The sequence below is a fragment of the Centruroides sculpturatus genome, unplaced genomic scaffold, assembly GCF_000671375.1.
Source record: "Centruroides sculpturatus isolate CEXI.00-Female unplaced genomic scaffold, Cexi_2.0 scaffold840, whole genome shotgun sequence".
NCBI lineage: Eukaryota > Metazoa > Arthropoda > Arachnida > Scorpiones > Buthidae > Centruroides > Centruroides sculpturatus.
Genome location: NW_019384981.1, coordinates 69150 through 95672, shown reverse-complemented (window position 1 = coordinate 95672; position 26523 = coordinate 69150). Strand labels below are relative to the sequence as shown.

Genomic DNA, 26523 nt, shown 5'->3' with positions numbered 1-26523 from the left:
GAAGCAACAGCATATGTGCATAGTAAGTCAAATGCCGACTTATGTTGTAAATGTGCCATATCTTAAGGGTCAGAGAATTTGTAGAAAGTTGGTCAGGAGAAGTCAAGCAAAATCATGGAATTTAAAACAAAAATTGAGTAGGAACCCCATATTTAGACTACCGTTGTCTCTATCTGTAAAACTGACTCGTCATTTTCAGAGACTTGGTCTACTGAGTCTTCATGAAGTTGAGTTTGAGGGCCAATAGGATACAAACAATAAAAATAAAAATGTTATTGATATAAATATTTTATAAAGAGATCAATATTCTAAATTATTTTCATTCTTGCCAGATGTATTTTCTATAGCAATGCATTCAACTTGGCTCAAATTAAGTCAGTCCATACCAATTTTGATGATGATGTAATAATGGCTAGCTATTAAAAAGTACTTCATGAAAATTTGTTATATATTAGTCTGTGATTTTTTTTTTTAAATGTTGCATTTTGGAATATTATAAACGTATTTTTATGATGGCCAGACAGCTGAGTGGTTAAGGTGTCAGCCTATTGCCACGGATGACCCGAAAAAAAAAACAGGAAATTTTTGAGGTGGTCCATTCTGGATATTTTGGGTCTTGTTCCTTGGCCGTCTAGTCACAGGCCTATTTAAATCACTGGCCAGGTTTTAAAATAGGTTGTAACATTAATGAGTCTGTAGATAAACGAACAAATCTGTATAAATACTATAAACCATTCCTTGCATTTGGATTTATTCAGAATAAAACATTTAAGAATCTTTAAAGTCCAGTAACACAAATTTTAATGAAATGTTACTGGACTTTAAAGGTTCTTGATTGTGTGTGATTCATTCCAGTAATTCGGTAAGAAGATAGTTTAATCTTTAAAAGATTTATTGTGATGGCAGCAACATCTCTTTATTAGATCTAAATAGAGTCTGAAAGAATGTAATTTGAATGAAAACAGTTTTTTAGAACAATCTGATGATATTTTTATTTAAATTCTTTTTTTTCAGTTGGACCTGACAATAAGGTGTTGCTATTTTGAAAAAACATTTTATACTGAAAAAATTGCAGTTCATTACACAAAAATACAAATACTGGTAGTTGATTGTTAGTTTATATCCTTCAGTATTGTTTTCCAGGTTTTCTTTGCATACCTAACACCTAAATTGGGGCTGGTTTCCCATAGAATCTCTTCCTATGTGGCAACACTCCAGTAGCAGATAACTCAAGTGTTACATTGCACTTCCATTAATTCTAACCCAAATAAATAATTTTTTTGAACTGTTTTTATGCATATGAAGTTTTTTTTTGTTACTTTTAAAAATTAAAATACATGATTTTTAGTGTTTTGGTCAAATTCAATTAATTATGTTTTGTTTGGGATTTTACCATTTTTTTCAATATAAACTACATGTACATCAGACGTAAATAGCTTTTAGTTAACAATAAATTTTGTTATACTGTATTGTAAATATTACATAAATTCTAATTTCTTATTTTTAATTTATTTTACTTTTGGTGAATAAAGATTCTTCTGCTAAGAAACCTGCCTCAGTGCAAGAAACCTGCCTCAGTACAGAAGGTATTTTTAAATATACAAATTTAGATTTCCTTTTATACTATTTTCTTTAATGGTTTTTTTTTCCAGCTGTAAAAAGTTTTCAATTGCTTAGTGCCAGTGCCAAGGATTATGAGAAAATCACTCAGAAATTAGAAAGAAGTATATATTACACTTTCGTTTTAATTTATTGTAAAATTAGTTCATATTAATTGTACTATGTTCATTTGAATTGTAGATATAATTATATCAAATTTAATTATTCTTATGAAAAGGGAAATTATTTTTAGTTTGGTAGGTCCTCGATTTAAGTAACACTAATTGGGTGAAGGGTTCCACTATTGCTTAAAGTCTGTTAGATCAAGTATGGTTAAAAACACATATTATGAACTTACAATATCAGTGGTGTGATATAGCTTCATGAGGTCCTGGCAAATTTGAATTAGGGTGTCCTACTTACAGTGTTGAATTCAGACATTTTTTCTTGGGGGAATATTTTTTTTATAAAAAATTTGTGTAGGGTCCCCAGGCAATTGAGCTTTTTGCCATAGTATCAGATGTTACAATGTATGAATAAAATATAGTGTATATTGCGTAATTTATAATCATTGGCCCAAATTTTTAGTGTGGTCTATACATAAAGAAAAAAATTTTCTATCCTAAAGGAAAAATTCATAACTTTTTCTTTAAGTCTATTAAATTGAATGCCTACTATAAATTATTTATTTAATTTAATAACCATGCATTAACCGAAAAAGAATCTGTAATTTGTATTTAATTAGAATGCAATATTTTCAGTTTAACTTTTTATCAATTTTATTTGAGATTCAAAGTATAAATGGCTTCATAATTTTACAAAAACATCAAAATATGTCTGAAACATTTGAGCCAGAAAAGCTTTTAATTATAGAATGATTAATGTTTATGGAATACTTTGAATTGGCTTGATATGATGTTCTAAAATCAATATCTTTAAACAAAATTGCTAATCAACATTCTGGTACTTGTTTGCGTAAATATGCAGCATTTTATGCTGTATATTTTTAGAAGCTAGTGGAAGCTCTGATGGTTACTCTATTGATTGGTGTGTATCACATACCACTGAAATAATAATTAATATAATTACAATAATTTAAAATGGTTAGCATTCGTTTCGGAAGACCCTGCATTAAAACATTTATTAAAAATGATGAATTTTCTTTAGATTATTTGTTAACATCAAATTCCGACTAAAGTCTAGTTCTGAATTTTTAGTTATCAGTATAAAAATAACGAAAAGAGGTATTTGCATTCACACTCTAATTTACATAAAACTTCATGGGAACAGAACACAGAATTGCATCTGTTATTGCTTGATGATGATGTACAAAAATTAAGTACTGTATTTTTGTGTGTATAACTTGCAATGATATATACTTTGCAGAAAATTGCTAGAATGAAAATAAAAATTTTGCAAAACATGTCCTGCCAAATGTCCCACAACTCTAGATTAGCTATTGAAATTATGGTATTGGTATACAATTTATAGGATATCATGTCAAACATTAGAATATTGTTTTTCTTCATTTTAGATGTAATTATAAAAAATGGGAAATGACCAAAAAAACCTGAAAGGAATGTACTAAACTTCACATGTAAATAATACAAATGGCATATTATTGACAGAAATATATCATTAGAATAAAAAATAAGTATTATTATTAATAAATTATAACATGCAATCGGGAGAAGAGTGTGCTCCATATGAGGTGTTAGCAGGGGCAGATGTATGTACATAAGGACTAATAGGGTTTAAGCCCTGGGCNGAATTAATAATATTTTTTCAGGATAAACAAATAAACAAACGCAATTCTAAATAGAATAATGAGTGTATGTTGTTGTTGACTTACTTAGCTGATGTATTTTCGCATTTAAACGACTTGAATGTGAATTTGCAAGGACGTGATAAAAACATTTTATTAATGACAGACATTAAGAAGCTTGATATCTGGGGCCGTATTCTGGTCTCTCGTCTCTCACAAGCCAGTCGCTGATTGGCTAATCATTTGGATTAGAGACTAGAGACCGTGACCAGAATATGGCCCCTGGATTATTCGCCTTCAAAGCAAAAATTTGGATATGTTTCCACTCACTTCGGATTATATTGAGAAAAATTTGAATGAACAAGACACTATTATTCATCACAGTTTGGATTGCATGAAGATGCATTTGTATGAGCTAAAAACTCAGTTGACGGAGTATTTTCCGGAAGATAAAAATGATTTATTGAAGAGATGGGTATTGAATCTGTTTAGTGAAAATGTTGTTGCCGCTGCTAAGTTACCAGTTGAGATTCACGACCAACTCATCGAAATGCTACAACTGCAATTTACATCTGAAGATTTAAATACGTTTTGGCTTGTTCGTCGACATGAATATGGAAATTTAGTCACAGAAACATTGAAAATATTAATCCCTTTCGCCACGTCTTATCTGTGTGAAAAGGGTTTTTCGTCTATGGTTGCGCTAAAAACAAAATACAGGAATCGTCTTTTATCACTCGAAAAAAATTTGCTTTTGTGTGTTTCTAACATAGATCCATGTATGGAGAAAATTTTAAATGAAAAACAAATGCAATTATCACATTAATTTCTTTTCTTTACATGTGTACTTATTGTAAGTAAAATGTTTATAAGTTTATAATAAATGATTTTATGCAAAAAAATGATTTTATTATTGTTTCGTGACCCCCCTTTAATATCACCGCGACTCCCAGGTTGAGAAATGCTGTTCTAGGCTTTCAGGAAACCAGCACTGAAAGTCTGACGTACACGTTTTTGTGTTTAAAATTTCAGCCTCAACTTTGCTATTAATTACAAACTTACAATGTCAGTGGTGTGTTAGAGCTTCATGAGGTCAAGGCAAATTTTAATTAGGGTGTCCTACTTACAGTGTTGACTTCAGACTTTCAGTGTTGATCCACATTTTTTCTTGGGGGAAATTTTTTTTATAAATGATTTGTGTGGGGGCTCCAGGCAATTGAATTTTTGCCATAGGATCAGATGTTATTGATGTAGTTTATTAAGCAAATGGAATACATATATACAGAATGCTATTTTTGTTAATAATTACTTATAAATAAACTGCAGGTAAACAGCACATGTCCAGTGAGAACCTAACAGGTTGCTGGAAAGGTTTTATTATAAAAAAAAAATAAAGCAGAATTCCTTGAAATGTAAGGTGCGTTTCAAATTTATATGGACACGAAAAAATTAAGGCGAAACCCAATTTGCTGCATTAAGTGACAAATGTTTTATTAAAAATAACATGGATTTGCATGTTTCCACACTGCAAAATAAGAATTTTAATCAAACATTAACATTTTGTCACTGAAAATAATATTTTTGAGAATTTTGTACAAAAAATTGTTACATATTTATCTGGATAGGCACTCATTTCATGACTTAAATAGAATATTGTTTAGTTTCAAGCATTGAAATATGCAAATTAGCTTACATATCTAATTGTAATACAAATTCTTTGTTGTTCAAAGTTCTAATCTGATTATGAAAAAAGGCAGATTTATGCCTATAAATTACAAGGCAAGTCAATAAGAGAAATTGCAGCATATATAAATCATCCAAAATCAGCTGTTGGTGATTTTTTATGAAAAAGATGTGGCAAGGATGTACTAAAATTCAAGACAGGTCCAGAACCCAAGCTTACATATTGCGATTGTAGACAAATCATCAAGGTTTGCTCAACAAAACAAACATCAGTAAGAAAAATAAAACAAGAATTAGACTTGCCTTGTAGCAGCACAACAGTGTGGAGAGTTTTAAATAAATCTCCAATGTTAAAATTCAGAAAAAAAGCTGTAATGCCACCACTTTCATTAAAGCACAAAAGTGACAGACTTGATTGGGCACAAAAACACATGAAATGGTCCGAAGAATGGATTGAAGTTTTGTTCAGTGATGAAAAAAAATTCAACTTAGATGGTCCAGACGGTTGGAAGTATTACTGGCAAGATTTAAGAACCGAAAAACAAATATTTTCAAAACGCCAAATGGGTGGGGATCAATAATGGTTTGGGATGCGTTTGGATTCAATGGAACCACAGATTTAGCATTTATAACTCAAAGAATGAATTCAGAGAACTATCAAGCCATGCTTGAAGATCATTTATTAGAAGCTGGACCAAATTGGATCTTTCAAGACAATGTCCCTGTGCATGCCTCTAAATCAACAAAAATGTGGTTTAAATGTAAATATATTAATCTGATGACATGGCCTGCTAGAAGCCCTGACCTGAATCTGATGGAAAATCTTTGGGGGATGATAGTTTGTACAATTTATGCCAATGGAAAGCAGTTTTCCACAATTCGTGATTTGAAGGCAGCAATTTCAGATGCTTGGGATAAACTTAAGATTGAATTCCTTCAGAATCTAATTGAAACAATGCCTAATTGAATCTTTAATTAAGTTAAATAGTAGTTACATTGGCCATTAAATTGTAAGAAAACTTTGCAATTTGAAACCTGTCCAGATAAATATGTAACAGTTTTTTGTACAAAATTTTCAAAAATATTATTTTCGGTGACAAAATGTTAATGTTTGATTAAAATTCTTATTTTGCAGTGTGGAAACATGTAAATCCATGTTATTTTTAATAAAACATTTGTCACTTAATGCAGCGAATTTGGGTTTCACTTTAATTTTTTCGTGTGCGTATAAATTTGAAATGCACCTTAGTCCAAATTATTTTTACAGCAATTAGTAACTCAAATTATTCTAATTTAAATGGTAATATTTAACTTTTTTTCATTGTAATAATCTTGATTGCATAACAAAACAATTTCTGATTTTTTTTTTACTGTTTATTAAGGGATAAATTTAATAAATATATATTTTTTGCATGGATTATAAAGAATTTGTTAATGAATAATAATAAAATAATTGCTTGTTTCTTATTTTTCAAAGCCATGTAGATTTATGATTATGGATTAATAACAGGATAAACTAATTTAATAAAATATTTAAATTTAATAATTTGGCAATTATTAAAAATATATATAACCGTAAATTAGAAAAAATAACTAAAAATTTGGAGAAGCAATAGCATATGTGCATAGTAAGTCAAATGCCGACTTATGTTGTAAATGTGCCATATCTTAAGGGTCAGAGAATTTGTAGAAAGTTGGTCAGGAGAAGTCAAGCAAAATCATGGAATTTAAAACAAAAATTGAGTAGGAACCCCATATTTAGACTACCGTTGTCTCTATCTGTAAAACTGACTCGTCATTTTCAGAGACTTGGTCTACTGAGTCTTCATGAAGTTGAGTTTGAGGGCCAATAGGATACAAACAATAAAAATAAAAATGTTATTGATATAAATATTTTATAAAGAGATCAATATTCTAAATTATTTTCATTCTTGCCAGATGTATTTTCTATAGCAATGCATTCAACTTGGCTCAAATTAAGTCAGTCCATACCAATTTTGATGATGATGTAATAATGGCTAGCTATTAAAAAGTACTTCATGAAAATTTGTTATATATTAGTCTGTGATTTTTTTTTTAAATGTTGCATTTTGGAATATTATAAACGTATTTTTATGATGGCCAGACAGCTGAGTGGTTAAGGTGTCAGCCTATTGCCACGGATGACCCGAAAAAAAAAACAGGAAATTTTTGAGGTGGTCCATTCTGGATATTTTGGGTCTTGTTCCTTGGCCGTCTAGTCACAGGCCTATTTAAATCACTGGCCAGGTTTTAAAATAGGTTGTAACATTAATGAGTCTGTAGATAAACGAACAAATCTGTATAAATACTATAAACCATTCCTTGCATTTGGATTTATTCAGAATAAAACATTTAAGAATCTTTAAAGTCCAGTAACACAAATTTCAATGAAATGTTACTGGACTTTAAAGGTTCTTGATTGTGTGTGATTCATTCCAGTAATTCTGTAAGAAAATAGTTTAATCTATAAAACATTTATCGTGATGGCAGCAACATTTTTATTAGATCTAAATCACAGGTTCTCAAACTTATTTCAACCACCACCCACTTTGAGATTAAAAAAAATCTAGTGCCCCCATAATTTTTAACTTACTTTTTTACATTACCATCTGTTGCAGTTATTGCAAATATAATGTTTAAACATGCATTATTATATGGATAGGATAGATAGGGTATGACCCATATCTTATTTCTGAGATCAAAGAATGTTTCAATGAGAAGAAATAAAACTCATATTTAATCACTGAGCCTTGTACTCCCCCTGAAAGCCTCCAGCGCCCACACGGGGGCGTTATTGCGCACTGTGAGAAAGGATGATCTAAATAGTCTGAAAGAATGTAATTTGAATGAAAACAACAATTCCAGTGCGTTCAAAAAGCCAAAAACAGTTTTCTAGAACAATCTGGTGATAATTTTATTTAAATTCTGTTTTTTCAGTTGGACCTGACAATAAGGTGTTGCTATTTTGAAAAAACATTTTATCCTGAATAAATCTGCAGTTCACTACACAGAAACACAAATACTGGTAGTTGATTGTTAGTTTATATCCTTCAGTATTGTTTTCCAGGTTTTCTTCTCATACCTAACACCTAAATTCAGGCTGGTTTTCCATAGAATCTCTTCCTATGTGGCAACACTCCAGTAGCAGATAACTCAAGTGTTGCATTGCCCCTTATTCCATTAATTCTAACCCAAATAAATGATTTTTTGAACTGTTTTTATCCATATGAAGTTTTTTTTGTTAATTTTAAAAATTAAAATATATGATTTTCAGTGTTTTGGTCAAATTCAATTATGTTTTATTTGGGATTTTATCATTTTTTTCAATATAAACTACACGTACAGTAGACGTAAATAGCTTTTAGTTAGCAATAAATTTTGTTATACTGTATTGTAAATATTACATAAATTCTAATTTCCTATTTTTAATTTATTTTACTTTTTGTGAATAAAGATGCTTCTGATATGGAACCTATCTCAGCACAAGTATTCCCTACAGAAGGTATTTTTAAATAGTATAAAAGAAAATCTAAATTTGTATATTTTTTAATGGTTTTTTTTTTCAGATGTAAGAGCGTTAAAATTGCTTAGTGCCGATTCTGAAGAAATCATTGAGAAACCAGAAACAAGTATATATTACACTTTTGTTTTAACTTATTGTAGCATTAATTCATATTAATTGTACTATCAATATATTAATTTGAATTGGAGATGTAATTATATCAAATTTAATTATTCTTATGAGAAGGGAAATTATTTTTAGTTTGATAGGCCCTCGATTTAAAAAACACTAATTGGGCGAAGGGTTCCACTATTGCTTAAAGTCCATTATATCAAGTATGGTTAAAAACACATATTTATTATGAACTTACAACATCAGTGGTGTGTTATAGCTTCATGAGGTCCTGGCAAATTTTAATTAGGGTGTCCTACTTACAGTGTTGACTTCAGACATTTTTTCTTGGGTGAATATTTTTTTTTTATAAAAGATTTGTGTTGGAGCCCCAGGCAATTGAGCTTTTTGCCATAGTATCAGATGTTACAATGTATGAATAAAATATAATGTATATTGCATACTTTATACTTATTGCCTCATTGGCCCAAATTTTTAGCGTGGTCTATACATAAAGAAAAAAATTTTCTGTCCTAAGGAAAAATTCATAACTTTTTCTTTAAGTCTATTAAATTGAATGCCTACTATAAATTATTTATTTAATTTAATAACCATGCATTAACCGAAAAAGAATCTGTAATTTGTATTTAATTAGAATGCAATATTTTCAGTTTAACTTTTTATCAATTTTATTTGAGATTCAAAGTATAAATGGCTTCATAATTTTACAAAAACATCAAAATATGTCTGAAACATTTGAGCCAGAAAAGCTTTTAATTATAGAATGATTAATGTTTATGGAATACTTTGAATTGGCTTGATATGATGTTCTAAAATCAATATCTTTAAACAAAATTGCTAATCAACATTCTGGTACTTGTTTGCGTAAATATGCAGCATTTTATGCTGTATATTTTTAGAAGCTAGTGGAAGCTCTGATGGTTACTCTATTGATTGGTGTGTATCACATACCACTGAAATAATAATTAATATAATTACAATAATTTAAAATGGTTAGCATTCGTTTCGGAAGACCCTGCATTAAAACATTTATTAAAAATGATGAATTTTCTTTAGATTATTTGTTAACATCAAATTCCGACTAAAGTCTAGTTCTGAATTTTTAGTTATCAGTATAAAAATAACGAAAAGAGGTATTTGCATTCACACTCTAATTTACATAAAACTTCATGGGAACAGAACACAGAATTGCATCTGTTATTGCTTGATGATGATGTACAAAAATTAAGTACTGTATTTTTGTGTGTATAACTTGCAATGATATATACTTTGCAGAAAATTGCTAGAATGAAAATAAAAATTTTGCAAAACATGTCCTGCCAAATGTCCCACAACTCTAGATTAGCTATTGAAATTATGGTATTGGTATACAATTTATAGGATATCATGTCAAACATTAGAATATTGTTTTTCTTCATTTTAGATGTAATTATAAAAAATGGGAAATGACCAAAAAAACCTGAAAGGAATGTACTAAACTTCACATGTAAATAATACAAATGGCATATTATTGACAGAAATATATCATTAGAATAAAAAATAAGTATTATTATTAATAAATTATAACATGCAATCGGGAGAAGAGTGTGCTCCATATGAGGTGTTAGCAGGGGCAGATGTATGTACATAAGGACTAATAGGGTTTAAGCCCTGGGCCCCCAAATGTCAAGGGCCCACAAAATTTGAATTATCATAAATTTTTAATACTATTTTATTAACAAAGAGCACTTACTATATAGTAAAAAATAGTTACTATAAATTATCATTATTATTATTATTATTAATCTATATCTTATGTATATATATGTANTATGAAAAAGTAATAATCTATATCTATATCTATATATATAAAAATGGACATGTATGTCCCTATATTTCACTTTTCTGCCAAAACTACACATCGCACATGAATGCTGTTTGTATGTGGTGGTAGCCCCAAGTCTCCATTCATGCACTATGGGGGTTGCGTCTCGATAGCTATAAGGGTGCGGGAGATATGGGGCTGAAAGTGGTTGAAAGTGGTTTTCTATTTCGAATGTTATGTTCGAATTTGTTTGAATTTAATTCGAACATAAAATTCGAATATTGGTTTGATTATAGAACGATTGTAAACGTTCCAGAAACATTGAAAACAGTTTGTTTGACTGTATGTGAACAGGAGACGTTCAGAAACAGAATTGGGACCAGGTCTCTAATTAGTCTGGAAATGGGGGACCTAATTCTTGCATTCTGTGAAAACTGGTAAGATTGGCTATAATGTAATTATCTTAATCTTCACTATCGTTACTTTTTGCCCACAAATAAAAACCCAGCGAAGCGGGTCCTTGCAGCTAGTATATTATATTATTTGTTTTATTGTAATCAATGTAACATAATTGGTCAGGTCATCAAATTTGGGTTTAAAATTACAACCTAAAGATTCTTAAACTAACAAAAAATCGGGCCCCATAGAACTTCAATAAGCCCTATGCCCCAAAAAGCCTAGATCTGCCCCTGGGTGTTAGGTCCAAGCTCCTAATATAATGTGTTGGGCAGTGGCTGGGGCAGTAAAGGCCTCAGCCTGCCACTCTTGGGGGCCAAGGATTGAATGCAAGCAGAGAACACCAGAGATTTTTCATAGATGGTATGTCTCAGATACATTGGGCCTCATTGCTCTCCAATTGGCCGAACCCATAATGCATACGATTAAAAGGCTCTCTGTGCTCAAAGGGTGGAAAGAGTCAAAACAGGTTAAATTATAAAAAGTGTTTTTCTCCTTGTCATGCATGAGTTACATGTAATTTTCTAAACAGTTAATCTTACTTATGGGTGCCCAAATATTGAATGTTTGGCACTATTGTTGGTGGCTTTAGATGAAGGAACAGACACTTGACAGGTTCTTAATTGAATTTAAAATTGGCCTATAATCTGTATTTCAAATGCAAATTATCTGTGCGTTAGATGCACGAAAATATGGTAAATTATTTCCTTTTATGTTTTTTTTTCCTACAAACAAAATCCTTTTATGTTGTTTTACAAACAAAATCCTTTTATATTGTTTTACAAACAAAATCCTTTTATATTGTTTTAATAATAATAGATCATCAAAGAAATTATATTTAAATACAGGAAATCCTCATTAGTTCGAAATTCAAGGGACAAAAAAAATCACAACTTTGAATAATCACATTTTGATTTATCCAAGATTTACATATTTTTGTAAAACATGCCAAATGCCATTTAATTGATGTAATTTATTAAGCAAATGGAATACATATATACAGAATATAAGTAATTATTAACAAAAATAACAAATAACTGCAGGTAAACAGCATGTGCAGTGAGAACCTAACAGGTTGCTGGATAGGTTTTATAAAAAAAAAATAAAGCAGAATTCCTTGAAATGTAGTACAAATTAGTTTTACAGCAGCCCAAAACATAGTAAATTGCCCAAATTTAGTAACCTAGAGCCAAGGCTGATGCTATCATTTGGGCAAACTGGGCATTTGCCCAGGATGGCAAATTTTCATAAAGTTGCACAAAATTTTCAGGCATATTTTTTATTTATATTACATGGCATGAGTTGACTATAAATATGACAGTGTAAGGTGTATGGTAATTCAAAACACAATTTTATTTTATGTAGGGAGATAAGGGATGTCAAATGCATGTCTTGCCTTGAACAGTATGCCCTCTAGCGCTGTCACTGCTTATAGCTTACAAATATCTCAATCTGTTGCTTGTAGTACAATCTTTCCATTCCAAAAACCCAGCCGTATTTTACAATATAAAAGAAAAAAAAGGGTTGTCTATGGGTAAGGTGACACCCAAAACTATATAACTGTAAAAGCAAAGCAATATTGACCAGTTTAGTATTGTTCTTGGTCTATTATTCTCTTATAACATGGAGGCACTTCGAACTAAATGAACCAGTTAACATACACATATCATAGTATGGACAGAATTTTCACTTCGAAATATGATTACTTTGAAATTCAAAATAATCAGATTCCTTAACATGTACATCTCTGGCCAGGACAAAACCACAGTTATGAACTAACAATATTTTGAACTATCTGAGTTCAAAGTAATGAGGATTTCCTGTAAAAGTTTTAAAATTGATGTTTGAATTTTTATTATCACAGGAAGGAAAAAAAGAAAATGTCGTGGTAAGAGTTTAAATCAATCAGGTACATATTTTATTTATATTAAAAAACATATTAACTATAAAATATTATATTTTACAAAGTAAATAGTCTCTAAATAGTTTAATTATTTAATATAAGTAATAGATATATATTATATCAATGGTGCGGTTTTTTATATTCTTTTGAATGTGAATTTTTTTAAAAAATTATTTCTTCAAAAAATTGATGAAACATCATAGGTTAGATCCGAAGAAGTTAAGGGACGTTTTTTTGTCTGGATTGCATTTTATCAGAGACAAAAACTTCTGAGTGTTATCTTCATTAATCTTTATTCACTATGCATTTCGGGTGCAATATTTTGTATTTTTCACCTTTTACATATACATTTTATGTTATATATTACACCTGTTTGGTTTGGTATTAATGTTGTTTTTAATTTTATTTTTTAATTTGGCTGCTAGTGTAACACCATGCTTACTGAAAACTTTTCTATACTTTTCAAATGTTCCTTTAATATAGGGGAATGACATATATGTAGTATTCTCATTTTTATATTTAACATTGAATCTGTTTTTTATATATATGCAGTTGTCCACTTTTTTAGTAATCTGTTTGGGTAGTCGTTCAAGATAATTTTATAACAGCACTTTCAAAGATATAGAACAGAATACCTAAGGTAGAAGAAAGAGAACAACAAAATGATAAGTTAATAAATATATTTCTTTTTATTGTTATAGGATTATATGATTTATAATTAAGAATTTTATCTACATTGCTGCTTTTTTTGTAAGGTTTTATATTGAGAGTGTTTCTTTCCCAGTATAGAGTTATGTCTAGATAATTGATTTCATTTTTATTTTCTATTTCACTTTCAAACTTAAGATTATTGCTTAGCGTGTTTGCATAATTGTATATTATATTTTCGTTAGTGAATAAAGAATAATGAAGATAACACTCAGAAGTTTTTGTCTCTGATAAAATACAGTCCAGACAAAAAAACGTCGATTAATTTCTTCGGATCTAACCTGTGATGTTTCATCAATTTTTTGATGAAATAATTTTTTTAAAAAATTGACATTCAAAAGTTAAGTACAGTGATACCCCGACTTACGCAAACCCGGAGTTATGCGATTTTCAAATCTCGTCGATTCGTCTTTTGTTTGAGCACCATGCAACTCTTGATTACTCATTCCCTCCACACTATTGTTCAACTTACATGTTCAGACATGTCACGCAGAATTGACACACAACTACAATTTATTTTGTGTTATTTATTTCTGTGTTTGTTATATCTACGAAGACTCGAGAGAGACTATGTGGTGATTTCTTGTAACAATGAACGAATCAAAAGACAAGATAAGATTAATGAGAACATTTATTAGCTTACATACATCTGACTTGGATTTTATACACATTGAGAAATTATACCCCGACTTACGTGGTTATCGCTCAGTCCCACCTATCGTGTAAGTTTGGGGTATTACTGTATTGTTTAAATTAAATAAATTAAATGTAGAAACTTGGTAAGATAGGTTTTATCTAAATGAAAGCATTGAATTAGATGCAAATTTTGTAGAATCAAATGCATGTAATTCAACCTTATTCCTCCACAGTACCACAGTTTGGAAGCAGTTCATTGTACTCTGTTTCAGACTTTGAAGCTGAGAAGGGAGATGAACCTCTTCCAGATGCTGAAAGTGGTCCAACACCCTCTTCAGTACCACGATTTGGAAGTAATCAAACACCCACTTCAGTACAACAATTATTTGGAAGTGGTCCAACACCCTCTTCAGTACCACAATTTTTTGGAAGTGGTCCATTGCCTTCTTCAGTACCACAATTTGGAAATAGTCGAACACCCACTTCAGTATCACAAGTTTTTGGAAGTGGTCCAACACCCACTCCAGTACCACAATTTTTAAGTAGTCGAACACCCACTTCAGTATCACAAGTTTTTGGAAGTGGTCCATTGCCCTCTTCAGTACCACAATTTGGAAGTGGTCCAACACCCTCTTCAGTATCACAAGTTTTTGGAAGTGGTCCAACACCCTCTTCAGTGCCACATCTTGGAAGTGGTCCAACACCCACTCCAGTACCACAATTTTTAAGTGGTCGAACACCCACTTCAGTATCACAATTTTTTGGAAGTGGTCCAACACCGTCTTCAGTACCATGTTTTAGAAGTGGTGCATTCCCCTCCTCAGTTTCAGGCTTTGGAAGTGGTCAATCCCCCTCCTCAGTACCATGTTTTGGAAGCAGTCCATCAGCCACATTAGTAGAATTTGTTAGTAGACCTGGTGTACCAACTTACTTATCTTCTTCAAGTAAAAAAAAAATATCAAATATCTATTTTTCATTTTCAGATTTTAAATTTAATGATGATGGTTTTTCAACAGATTCATCAGACATTGCTCTTGGAGCTGCTCCCCTTCATCCTCCTAGATTATTATTCGAACCATGTGAACCAATCTGCGCTATGCAAACAGAGAATATAGCTTCGTTGTCACTTCATCAACAATCTTTAATCAAGAGGCATAGACTTGTAGATGATTCTTCCAAGATGTCAAGATCAAAAGTAGTTAAATTTGGTGATACTGAAATTGTCATCAATGACAGAGAAACAGAAATTACACAGAAGGAATTAACTACCTATTCAATATTCATTGAATTAAAAGGTATGAGAAAGAAAATCAATTTTTTAAGCTTGGTGAAATCAACTTCTTGTATTAATTTGAAGCACTCCTATACCATTAATTAATAGACAACCCCTTAATGTTGTGTGTACAATTTAAGGGGATTGTTAAGGAGTACGTGGTCCTACACACAGAGCAGGTAGGAATCAAAAGTGTCTCAAAACTCTGTACAGTCTTTAATAGGGTAAAGTTACTGGAAATTTGTGTTTTATTGACTCTAAAAGGATGTTAAGACAATTTTTTGATTGTGTTAAATAATGGATATATAACAAGGATATGTTAAAGTATAATTTGAAGCTTCATTAATTACAATTATTGTTATTAATTAATAATTTATCCAGTGTTGTTTGCCTATTGTTTATTTCAGTAATGTCTTTAACAACAGTTAACATTTGAAGTAAGAAATGCCAGCAATTTAAATGTTGAACATTAAACATTTTAAATATTATTTACTCGCAGTATTATAGTTTAAAGCACTGGTTAACCAATGACAATTACATTTTGTCAACCACATGTTAAGGTCAATAGTGTAAAACGAGGACTTAAAAAAATAGCTGAAGATAATGATAATTTTAACTGAAATTCAAATGTATTGTTTTCAGCAAGGCTGCGGAATTGGTAAAAAAAACTCTACTCCAACTCCAGCAAAATTAAATACCAAGTCATTTTATGGGGGCAGAGATGCTCATAGGGGTTACCCTACTCTGAACTCTGAAAGGAGCCTGAGTCATTTACCCAAATACTTTTATAATTAATATATTTAATATTTAACTTACATTAATATTTATTTGAATAAAAAAACGAATTTTTAACAAATACTTAATAAGAGGAGAAAGGGGGCAATAAAATTCTATATCTACATACATTCGACAGCATTTGCACTTCAATTTCACCCTTCCAAAAGAGTTAGTCCAACTAATAAGTGTGCAATCTAGCTACTTCAGCCTCTTGTTCAGAAAAGAAAAATATGTACTCTGATCAATTAGTCTGGCTCATTCAGAAAAATAGAGTACTTATTTAGAGCAGGGATAATAAAGGAATGATTCAAAAATATTCAAATTCAATTGGGTCAAAATAATTTAACTACTAAACACAAATACTACAAAACATTACATATTTAAATTAATGTATTTTGTGTTTAAAATAAATGAATTATAACAAAATACAAAAAAGATTTTTAAAAATAATAAAAGAAAATTTATTATAAATTCATTTAAATAAAAAAACTAAACTAAATTTAAAATGCAGGAGTTGACACATTTTTTCTTACTCCAACTCCACAGCCCTGGTTTTCAGGACATGCTAATTCCAAAAACATACCTGCAATTGCAAAAGGTGGATTGTGCTATATTATTCAGAAGTCTGTAGCATCACATTGTTTCCTAAGTTATTTAAGATACAATGTTTTTATAAACACAATACCTACACATTTTTTATTTTAAATTAGAACAAATTTTTATTATTGTTCTATAAAATAATATAACTTTTTTATTAGAATTCAAAGTTATATTTTAATGAAAATTATAAAGTAGACAATTATTATTGATTCTTTCTTTAATTAATTAATGAGAAAAATTTTGTTAGTTTGCTTATTTTATTATTATTTTTATAAAAGTTTATGCAGGACGATGATAAAAGTCTCTCCCAGGTCCACTAATACAGCAATCACTGTAGATCTTTGCCAACATATACCACATTAAACATGCATTAAATAGTGGTGTAAATTTCTGCCCTCTCCAACTCTTTTGGGAGAGAGGATAATATTGTAGCATATGATAAAAATAAAAATACATACTATTACCTTTTAGTACATTCCAAAAAATTGAGTAGAATCCTGCAACAGGCTGCCAGAGATGACAGGTGAGTGCATTACTGCAAAATGCAAGTAAAACTTTTCAATGGGAAAAATCATCATTTCCTATTAGAGGTCAGGTAACTCTCCTCTTTCCACATTGCACTGCAGGGAATGCAAGTACAGTTAGGTTTAGGTTAGCAGTGTTATGGATATTCAAATGATCTAATTTAGTAAAAAATATCAAATGCCATTAAATAAAAAACATAGCACATGCAAACATCTGTAGTATACTATTTATTGCACATACTTAAAATGACAACCTTCCACAATAATGCACATTTGCACCTCTTCAACAATGGGGTTCTGTATGACTATCAACATATTCTAAATGTAATTTTGTACAGTAAAATACAAAAACTAGTCATTACTTTGTCGGCCACTCTAGGAGTCTGGTATTTCAGCCATGGACGAGATAACCACCACCTCAGATTCTGCATTATGCATTGATTGTACCCATGGATCTTTGGGTGGGTGGGATATCAAATAGGTCCATACCCGGTATTACAGACCTTTTGAGCCTAGGTGCTGAGTGATTTTTCCAAAATCATTGCTAAGATAATTAAAATAAAAGTAAACTTCTTCTGTGCTCGGTATACAATGAAACTGCATATCAGTCTGAAGTGTTCAACAGTTTTGATATTTTCAATGAAAAATTTGTTTTTAAGTGACTTAATTTTAAAAGAATAGAAACAAATTCAATAAATACACAGTTTATAACTATTCTATAATTATAATAATTTTATTGAAAATTTCAATTTTTCTTATGTTGTTATTCTAATCTTTAATTTAATTTTTTCATAGAATGGGTTAAATGTAAAGGTGGTTTGCCATTATGTGACTTTGTATTTACTAATATCCAAAATAGTGCAATGAAAGAAAACAACGAAGAATTACTCGAGTTATTAAAGAATGTCCCATACTGTAAGTTTGAAATAAGTCTCTTATTTTTATTTGTAAACTGATAACATAAAATTCTAAAGTATTTTTTGGTAATGTTTTTATTTAATTCAGATAATTTGTCATTATAAAACACACATTTTTTTTTATACTATCTGGAAAAATGTTTATATCAAAACAAATCATGTAGAAAGAGAATTAATAGGTTTCAGTATATGTACCTGTTTAAAAATCTTCATTTGGTTTTAAACAGGCAAGAGTGATGAGTATGGCATTAATATATCACTATTTGTCATGCAAAACTGATCTGATTTCACTGTGCCATATTGCATGCTAAAAGTTTGTTCACACTATACAACAGTCAGTTATCTGCACCAGCCAAATCACAAGATTGACAATTTTCTCTTTTATATAATTGTTGCTGTTTTATTGGCAATGGCCATACGGTCCAGCTAATTACAGGCATCGGACTGAGGAATCCAGAATCAAATCTGGATGAACAACTCCCAGAATTTTTTATGGGCACTGTATCCTATCCTGTCCCATTCCAGATTTGAATAAACCTACAATAGGTATGGAAAATAAGCCCTCTTAATATGCACATGGCAGAAAGTTTTTTTTTTCATTTTTAACTCTAACTAAAAACACAGAAGTTACTTAACTTACTATTGCTTTTAGTGTTATTCAACTGACTGTCAAAAACTTGGTCAGATATATCAACAGTTTGTATTATGCATTTTAATTAAGGCATTCACACAATGTTCTGTTGCTCCAGTGATGGTCCAGTCAGTCATACAGCACAAATCACATTAATATTTTATTATCTAATCTAATTTTTATCGTTTTACAGGTGAAAATGCTATTTCGGAACCGGAACCAGAAATTTTAGACTCGGACTGCGACGATAAATTACGAAAAACAATCATAGATATGTTTAACATTATTAATAAAGTAAGCAAATTACATTTTCAAAAGCCCTTATCAAATTTGACTTTACATTTTAATTGTTATTAGGAATGTACATAACAAAAAAAAATTGCCAAAATTCAATAGAATTGTTTGAAATTTTTCAGAATGGTGGATTTTGCACAGAAGGAAATCTCCTCCAGAAAGGAATTCTTAAAAAGCCATTTTTGTTATATCTCAGAGAAGCCGGTTTAAATTCTCTAGGTAAGATTATATTTTCATTTTAAGAATTTATTCTTAGATTTTAACAATTTACTAAATTATTTAGGAACAAAAGCTTCTAAAGATATAGAATTAATGGTATCCACATTAGCCTTTCTCCTGTTCTGTGCATCCTACTTTGTCCAGTTTTCTAAGAAAAAGATCTCTGGAAGTACCGAAATCGATAAACTACAACACCTTGCAGATTTTCTAGGCGAAACAATACTTTCAGAAGAATTGATAGCCATTATTAAAACTATCAAATTTATAATTTGTATACAACACAAGTATTCCATGGCTTGCCAGTCTCTCGGTGTAGGCAAAAATTGGGAAGATTTCATATTAGATTTTATTCAGGAACCCTCGCACTAGTGCTGCAATACTTAATATATTGAATAATCAAAAATCAGATTCAAATGCTATTTTAAATTGTTACTATGTCATTGAATTTAATGTTAGTATATAAATAATTAATTAAAAATATAATATACTGTGATTTGAAATTAAAAGCAAAATACAAACAATAACCAATCCCTCTATTTTGTAATATTTAGTAATAATGATATTAGTCCCATATGTTAAACGAGAAATCTTAAAGATTAGATTAAAACACATTCATTTCCGAACGTATGCAAGAATGAAAATATTCCATGTATATTTTTATACAATTTAAATTGAATTTTCTTTTATAAATATTAGAAAACTAACATGTTGATCCATAGACAGGACTCTCTTATATCTTATGCATTTTATTGAAGATTCTATTGAATTGGTGGTCACATTTTTCACATTAATATGTAACTGTTTACCAGAGATGTGTTTTCAACATTTATTATGATTTACCTATTTTTGAACTGACAATAATAAATAAATATAAGTAATACAAGTATACTGTTAATATCATTTGCAAAATGCTATAACATATATAAATGACATTTGAAATTTTTTTTACAAAGAAAGTATAATTAGCATTCTTAATGAGGAATAATCTGTAACATAATGAGTAATTATCTATATTAATATGGCATAGTGAGAGTGAAATTAATTCAATTGAATTAAACTAGACTGATGATGCATTATATGTATACCAGTTACATATAAAATATATACTGCAATGCAACACTTGAATGAGTTAACAAGAAGGGGACTTTCTATGGGAAAACTTGTCCTCTATTTAGGTGTTAGACACATGAAGAAACTTTGGAAAACTCCAAATGGCTCGGCTGTTGGGAGGTTCAAACTCACGACCAGTGTCCAATGATTTTATCCACATAGGAAATGATTAATTGATAAAAAATTATCTAACAGTTAATCTATTTTTTATTGTAATTTCCACAAAACTCAAGCCTTTAAGAACTACTTTATTGGGAAATTAATAAAATATAAGTCTTAGACTTCATCCCTGTACTTTCAACTTCTTAGAATCATTATCAAGAGCAAAAAACAAATTCTATTGGATTAAAGACATTCCGGACCTCATCCAATTAGAATGAAGGTTAGTTCTTCAGGAAGAATGAAGCGGAATAACGGAATTTTGACGTTCTCAAACAATATTTGAAATAGTAAAGATTGAAAATTTTCCTATAAAAATAATAGAAAACACTTTCCAATATTTTAAATCTTATTCAGAATTGCATTAAATTCGGACGTGTTATCCATCCTTCTGCTCACTGTCAACTAATCGAAAATAATAATGTGTTTATAGTAATTAAACATCTTTGTTAACTAATCCTTATTTGCTTAGATCTAAATGTCACACAAATGGAGTCACATAAGAGAACAACCAAAGAAAATCTCATCTTCAGCATATCCTGCTTTGGAATTGCTAGATTCTGATGGTCCTAATCAAACTGCTCTTTTTAGAGCCAATATTTAATGGTTAAGAGTAGCCAAAATCAGAAACATTAGATAAGAACTTAATTGAGTTAATACAACTGTTGGTGTGACATCCAATGTAAGTATTTAGTATACCTAACATTACATATATGGGCTTACCTGCTAGCATTTGATATATTCTTTCCTTAAAAGGAAAAATAAAAAACTTGACAAAGGAAATCTAGACAATGTAAGTCTCAAGAGGAAGTATCTTCGGCTGGAATCGAATTAAATGTCGATTTTGACTCATCTCGCGGTCTAAATTGAGATATCGTTACACTTGGAAAGTGAGAAGAAGGAAATGCGACCAATCGGAATGGGCAAAAATAATAATAACCCTAAATTTTAAGGACAGAAGAGCTTCTCCCTCAGGTTTCTCTCAGTGCGGGATCTTTGTTCATTTTCAACTTCTCTCTCATTCCCTCATACTAAAAATGCCTTTTTTTTTTAATAATTGTCGAGTCTGTCTCAGTATCTGTCACACTTACGAATCTGCACCTGTCTTCCGTTCTGACTCGAGTTCACAATTAAAAGAATAATAAATCTTATGCACGGATTTTAAATATATATCTAACGAAAAATAAAATGCATTTTAAATATATCGTTCTAAGTTTTAAAATCTACCCATTCGAAATAGAAGATTTGCAGAAACATTTTGACGCTTACTAATAAATTTATTGTGAGACTGGAGTAAATGCATCGCTTTCAACATACCGATAAAGCTGCTCTTAACTATTAAATCGTGGCCCTGAAAAGGGCCGTTTAGATACAAAACCATCGACGTCTACCAATTCAGAGCCAGGGCACGTTGGTAATTTCTCAAGGCGTCTTGTTTTTCTGATTCTTTGAGCTCCCCTTTTGTTATTCTTTCTTTGAATTCGATCCTTTCATTTTTTTCTCGGCATGGAGGCTCTTGTGTCTCTTTCGATCTTTCTTTTCGGCCTTCCTTTCCACAGCCACCTCCTGCGCTTTCTAATTCTTTGCTGCTCTGCACTTTTTATAATAACATTGTTTGTACAAAAGTAATGTAGAAGGTATAAAGTAAAGAACAATAGTTATTGTTAAGCATTTTATATTACAACTAGCTGCAAGATCCCGCTTCGCTGGGTTTTTATTTGTATGTAATAGTATAGTTTTTTTTATATATATNTTTAAAATTGCCCATTCGAAATAGAAGATTTGCAGAAACATTTTGACGCTTACTAATAAATTTATTGTGAGACTGGAGTAAATGCATCGCTTTCAACATACCGATAAAGCTGCTCTTAACTATTAAATCGTGGCCCTGAAAAGGGCCGTTTAGATATAAAACCATCGACGTCTATCAATTTCGAGCCAGGGCACGTTAGTATTTCTCAAGGCGTCTTGTTTTTCTGATTCTTCGAGCTCCTCTTTTGTTAGTCTTTCTTTGAATTCGATCCTTTCATTTTTTTCTCGGCATGGAGGCTCTTGTGTCTCTTTCGATCTTTCTTTTCAACTTTCCTTACCACAGCCACCTCCTGCGCTTTCTAATTCTTTGCTGCTCTGCACTTTTTATAATAACATTGTTTGTACAAAAGTAATGTAGAAGGTATAAAGTAAAGAACAATAGTTATTGTTAAGCATTTTATATTACAACTAGCTGCAAGATCCCGCTGAATTTTTCATTTCTAGTACTGTTTTAATATTTTTTCTAATTAATTCATCGTCTAAAATATCTAAATGTATTTTTTACTCGTTTCGGTTAGACATTCTCTCGCCCTTTCCAATTCTTCCCGAAATCACAATACAACCTTTTCTACATAAGATAAAGCATGGTTTTCCGATAAAAATTTGCCATTCTCTACTCGATAAAATTGCTTAGAATGTTCCAAAAATGCATTTTCAGATTATTCTTCGTATAAAATATTAGAAATTATTTCTTAATTAACAAGATCACTTTTGTCTGCAGTTTTTCCTTTTCTTTCTGCCGTAATCATTTCAAGAACAATGCCCATTGTTAGATATTGCTTCGTGTTTTATGTCTTCCCGGAAGAAGATCCATCCTAGATTATACACGCTTTCCGGTTTGTTTTCGTCCAGGTACACTCGTTGTAAATACGTAAAAATATCTCAAATCGAGGCCATTTCTACTCGAAAATCATCCCGAGTTTCGATGAGAGTTGATGAAAAGTTGTTTGGAAGAGAATAAAGAATTTCTTTCCGCACCTCGTATATTAAATGATTAGAGATGGAATCTTTAATATCTTCATACAATCCTTTTCCGTAATTATCGGCCTTGTCCATAAACTTATTGCAGAGTTTTGCTGTCCATTGAGAAAAATTTAAGCTTCCAACGATTGTTCGTAAGAAATATTAATATTGTTAATTGTATTTCCTTTGTTTATTTAATAATGTAACTTAAGATTGTAATGCTTCGTATTATTCATTTTGATATACAGTACAGTATATAAAAAAGTCTAGTAACGAATTTCGTAACGTTACGAGATTTTACTTAGAATATAACTTTTATATTATTAATCATAATACAATACCCACTGATGGCCGAGTGAATAAAACAATTGAACACTGGCAGTAGTCGCCAGTTCGAGCATCGCCAACGGCCGGCTACGTGCTCTTCCGACTATGGTTCACGTGTTTAATAACGTGAAGAAAACCCTGAAAACTCCACCCACAAATTTCGAAGACACAACGTCATCGTTTTTAAATGTCGTGGCTGAAAACGGAATTGTTAGATTCCATCATCCGTTCTTAGCCACTTTCTAATAAAACAACTATCAGAAGGATAAAATTAGCTGTTCTATCCGTCTGATATTAGCTACATCAGGAGGATAACGTTTAACACACATCCGACTACTTTTAACCATTAAAGAGCTGGCTCTGAAAAGAGCCGTTTGGTCACCAAACCCACAAAATCTAGCCATGCCTTTTGTCAACGTTAGCACTTACGGATCTTAAAATTAAACTCTTTTGCCGGATCGTCTCCTCTTAGGCCTTTTCCTCTTAGGTCCTCTCTTCTTGCCACTGCTCCTTACCCTCGACCTGAATTTCCTGATCTTCCTATTCCTCGATCTCCCTCCCGACACGGGTCTTTTTCGTTTTCTAACTGTTCGGCGTTCGACACTTCTTAGATTAATCTTTCTATTCTTCTTGGTGACGGAAGTACCGGCAACTGGCAACACGTCTTCCATATTTCCATCCAGTTTTTCATCTGGGGGTGCCTCCCTTTCCAATCGAGAAGGGTCTTCTCCTAATGAGGGAGGATCGCCAACGCTCTTTATTTCCTTCACGGAGGAATCGTCCATAATGCCTTTTCTTTAAACACGAATCGAATAGAATAACGAATTTCTCGACGTTCTCGAACGATATTTTAAAGAGGAAACGTTCTTTTCTATATATTCGATTATTTTAAATTCGAACTCGATTTGAAACGTAATTGGTTAATTTGAAATTAACCGATAAAGCTGAAACGTAATTGGTCAATTTGAAATTTAAATCAGATTTATGAGATTTAATTAATTATATAATTACTTTAATCGCTTGCCACTCAGGCGTACGGTGCCATAATATACGCATTACCTGCTACGAGATAATATAAAAGCCATTTTTTAATAATATCAATATTGAAAAGGAAAAAAGTTTAATTAGACACGAGTTTTTCTAAACCTATTTACTTGTTATTGGCATTTAAGAATCATCAAGTCCGACCCCACTCCAGATACGACAGGACGTGACCCCTGCTACTTCTAACCACCAAAATTTAATAGCACCAATGCCTTTTACACACAAGTTACGGTGCCAAATTTCTTAATATTTACCCCATTTTGAAATATTAAACGAAACACACACACAGAGTATCATTCTTTGACTTGTTTTGGGTTCCGAGGTTCTCAAAACATCGAAATTCCAAATACGAACGTTTCACGATTACAATGTAATAACAGCAGAGAAAGCAACATGTGTTACGTTATAACAGACAGAAAAATAAATATTTGAGACGATTACAATAGTTTTTCCTCTGTTATAACATTCAGGAAAGTAAAGAGATGAAATACAACACTTTCCTGTGTTGTAACAGTCGGAAAAGTAGAAGAAATGTCAATTATTAAGTTCTTTGTACTGTTTTTTTTTTTTTACAGAATTGTTACACAGTTACGGATTTATTTTATTCTGATGACTTTCCTTCATTTGTTTATCTTTGTGGACTTTACAGAACTAGTATTTGTATTGAAAGCTTCGAGTTTTCAATTTCCATTCAATTTAACCGAGTAAATGTAGTGTTTTTATCGTTTCATTTATTAAAAAGTAGCCATTTTAACAATTTATCTTCCAAACAAAAGCAACTATTACAATTTTGTTAATGAAAAAAAAAATTATTATTATTCTTTTCATCCAAATGCGCCTGCTGCTGTCAAATTACCATCGATATTGCCAGATTAAATAAATTAATAATAATATTTAATTAATAAACTAATCGACGGATCATCTTTTATTCATTAAAACGAAAATCAAGTTTCGTAAATTAAAACTTTTAAATTGGAACCACTGGAAATTTTAATTATTATAATTAATTTACTTTTAGAAATCATAATACGGCAAAACCTGTATAAACCGGAATTCTTCCAGGTTTGACAGGTTTTCGTTATAAACAGGTATTTTTTTTAACACGAGAAAATTCGCTCCGTTCAGGTTCCGTTTCAGACAGGTTCTATTGCAATTATCCTTTACATTTCCATAAAATCAATGAGCTGCTGTTATATTATTATAAGCTTGAATTTAAGTACGCGCTTCGTTACTCGGAAGAGTTTAATTAATTAGAAAAATTCCAATATTTTCGCCTCATAAATATAATGGAATTCTTAATTACAATATTTAAGAAATTTATCTGCCCAATTTTGAATTTGACTTGGGAAACCTTAACGCAAATTGGGAGAACGAAGTAGAGAAATATCGGATTCTTTTCGTAACGTGATGCTTTATAATTTAGTGTTTTATTAGTGGTCTACCTCCTCTTCCTCCCAGTAACAGTACAATCCTGTATTTGAGAATAGGGGAAGGAGTAAATCCTGTGTTCATTCTCAAACACAGGATTTGCTCTGTTATGTATTCTCGAACACAGGATTTGCTCCTTCCCCTATTCTCAAACACAGGATTTTCTCTGTTACGTAAGAATACGGAACTATTTTAAAGAGCTTTCAGTGGTTCCATTTCTTTTTTCTAATTCGTAA

At 30.9% G+C, this 26523-nt stretch overlaps 1 protein-coding gene across 4 annotated transcripts; it reads left to right on the top strand.

Moving 5' to 3' along the window:
* The first annotated feature begins 63 nt into the window (after positions 1-63).
* LOC111632786 (mucin-5AC-like) lies at positions 64-20338 on the top strand. 4 transcript variants are annotated; one of them, XM_023377312.1, is made up of 12 exons: positions 64-1586; positions 1653-1724; positions 8523-8570; positions 8635-8697; positions 12827-12871; positions 14443-14733; positions 14770-15153; positions 15226-15504; positions 18179-18298; positions 19125-19225; positions 19348-19444; positions 19509-20338. In XM_023377312.1, exons 3-12 carry the CDS (start codon positions 8534-8536, stop codon positions 19811-19813), a joined length of 1722 nt encoding a protein of 573 aa, XP_023233080.1. In that variant the 5' UTR covers positions 64-1586; positions 1653-1724; positions 8523-8533; the 3' UTR covers positions 19814-20338. The 4 variants fall into 4 exon arrangements, with proteins under 4 accessions (XP_023233080.1, XP_023233082.1, XP_023233079.1 ...); XM_023377314.1 differs by having other exon boundaries at positions 12827-12850; positions 14482-15153; XM_023377311.1 differs by having other exon boundaries at positions 14443-15153.
* Positions 20339-26523: the final 6185 nt, after the last annotated feature.

Coding starts and splice junctions, on each gene's coding strand:
- LOC111632786 (XM_023377311.1), top strand. CDS start 8,534: ATGGAACCTATCTCAGCACAAGTATTCCCTACAGAAG. Junction 15,154..15,225: donor AACTTACTTATCTTCTTCAA/GTAAAAAAAAAA, acceptor GTTTTTCAACAG/ATTCATCAGACATTGCTCTT. Junction 15,505..18,178: donor AATATTCATTGAATTAAAAG/GTATGAGAAAGA, acceptor ATTTTTTCATAG/AATGGGTTAAATGTAAAGGT.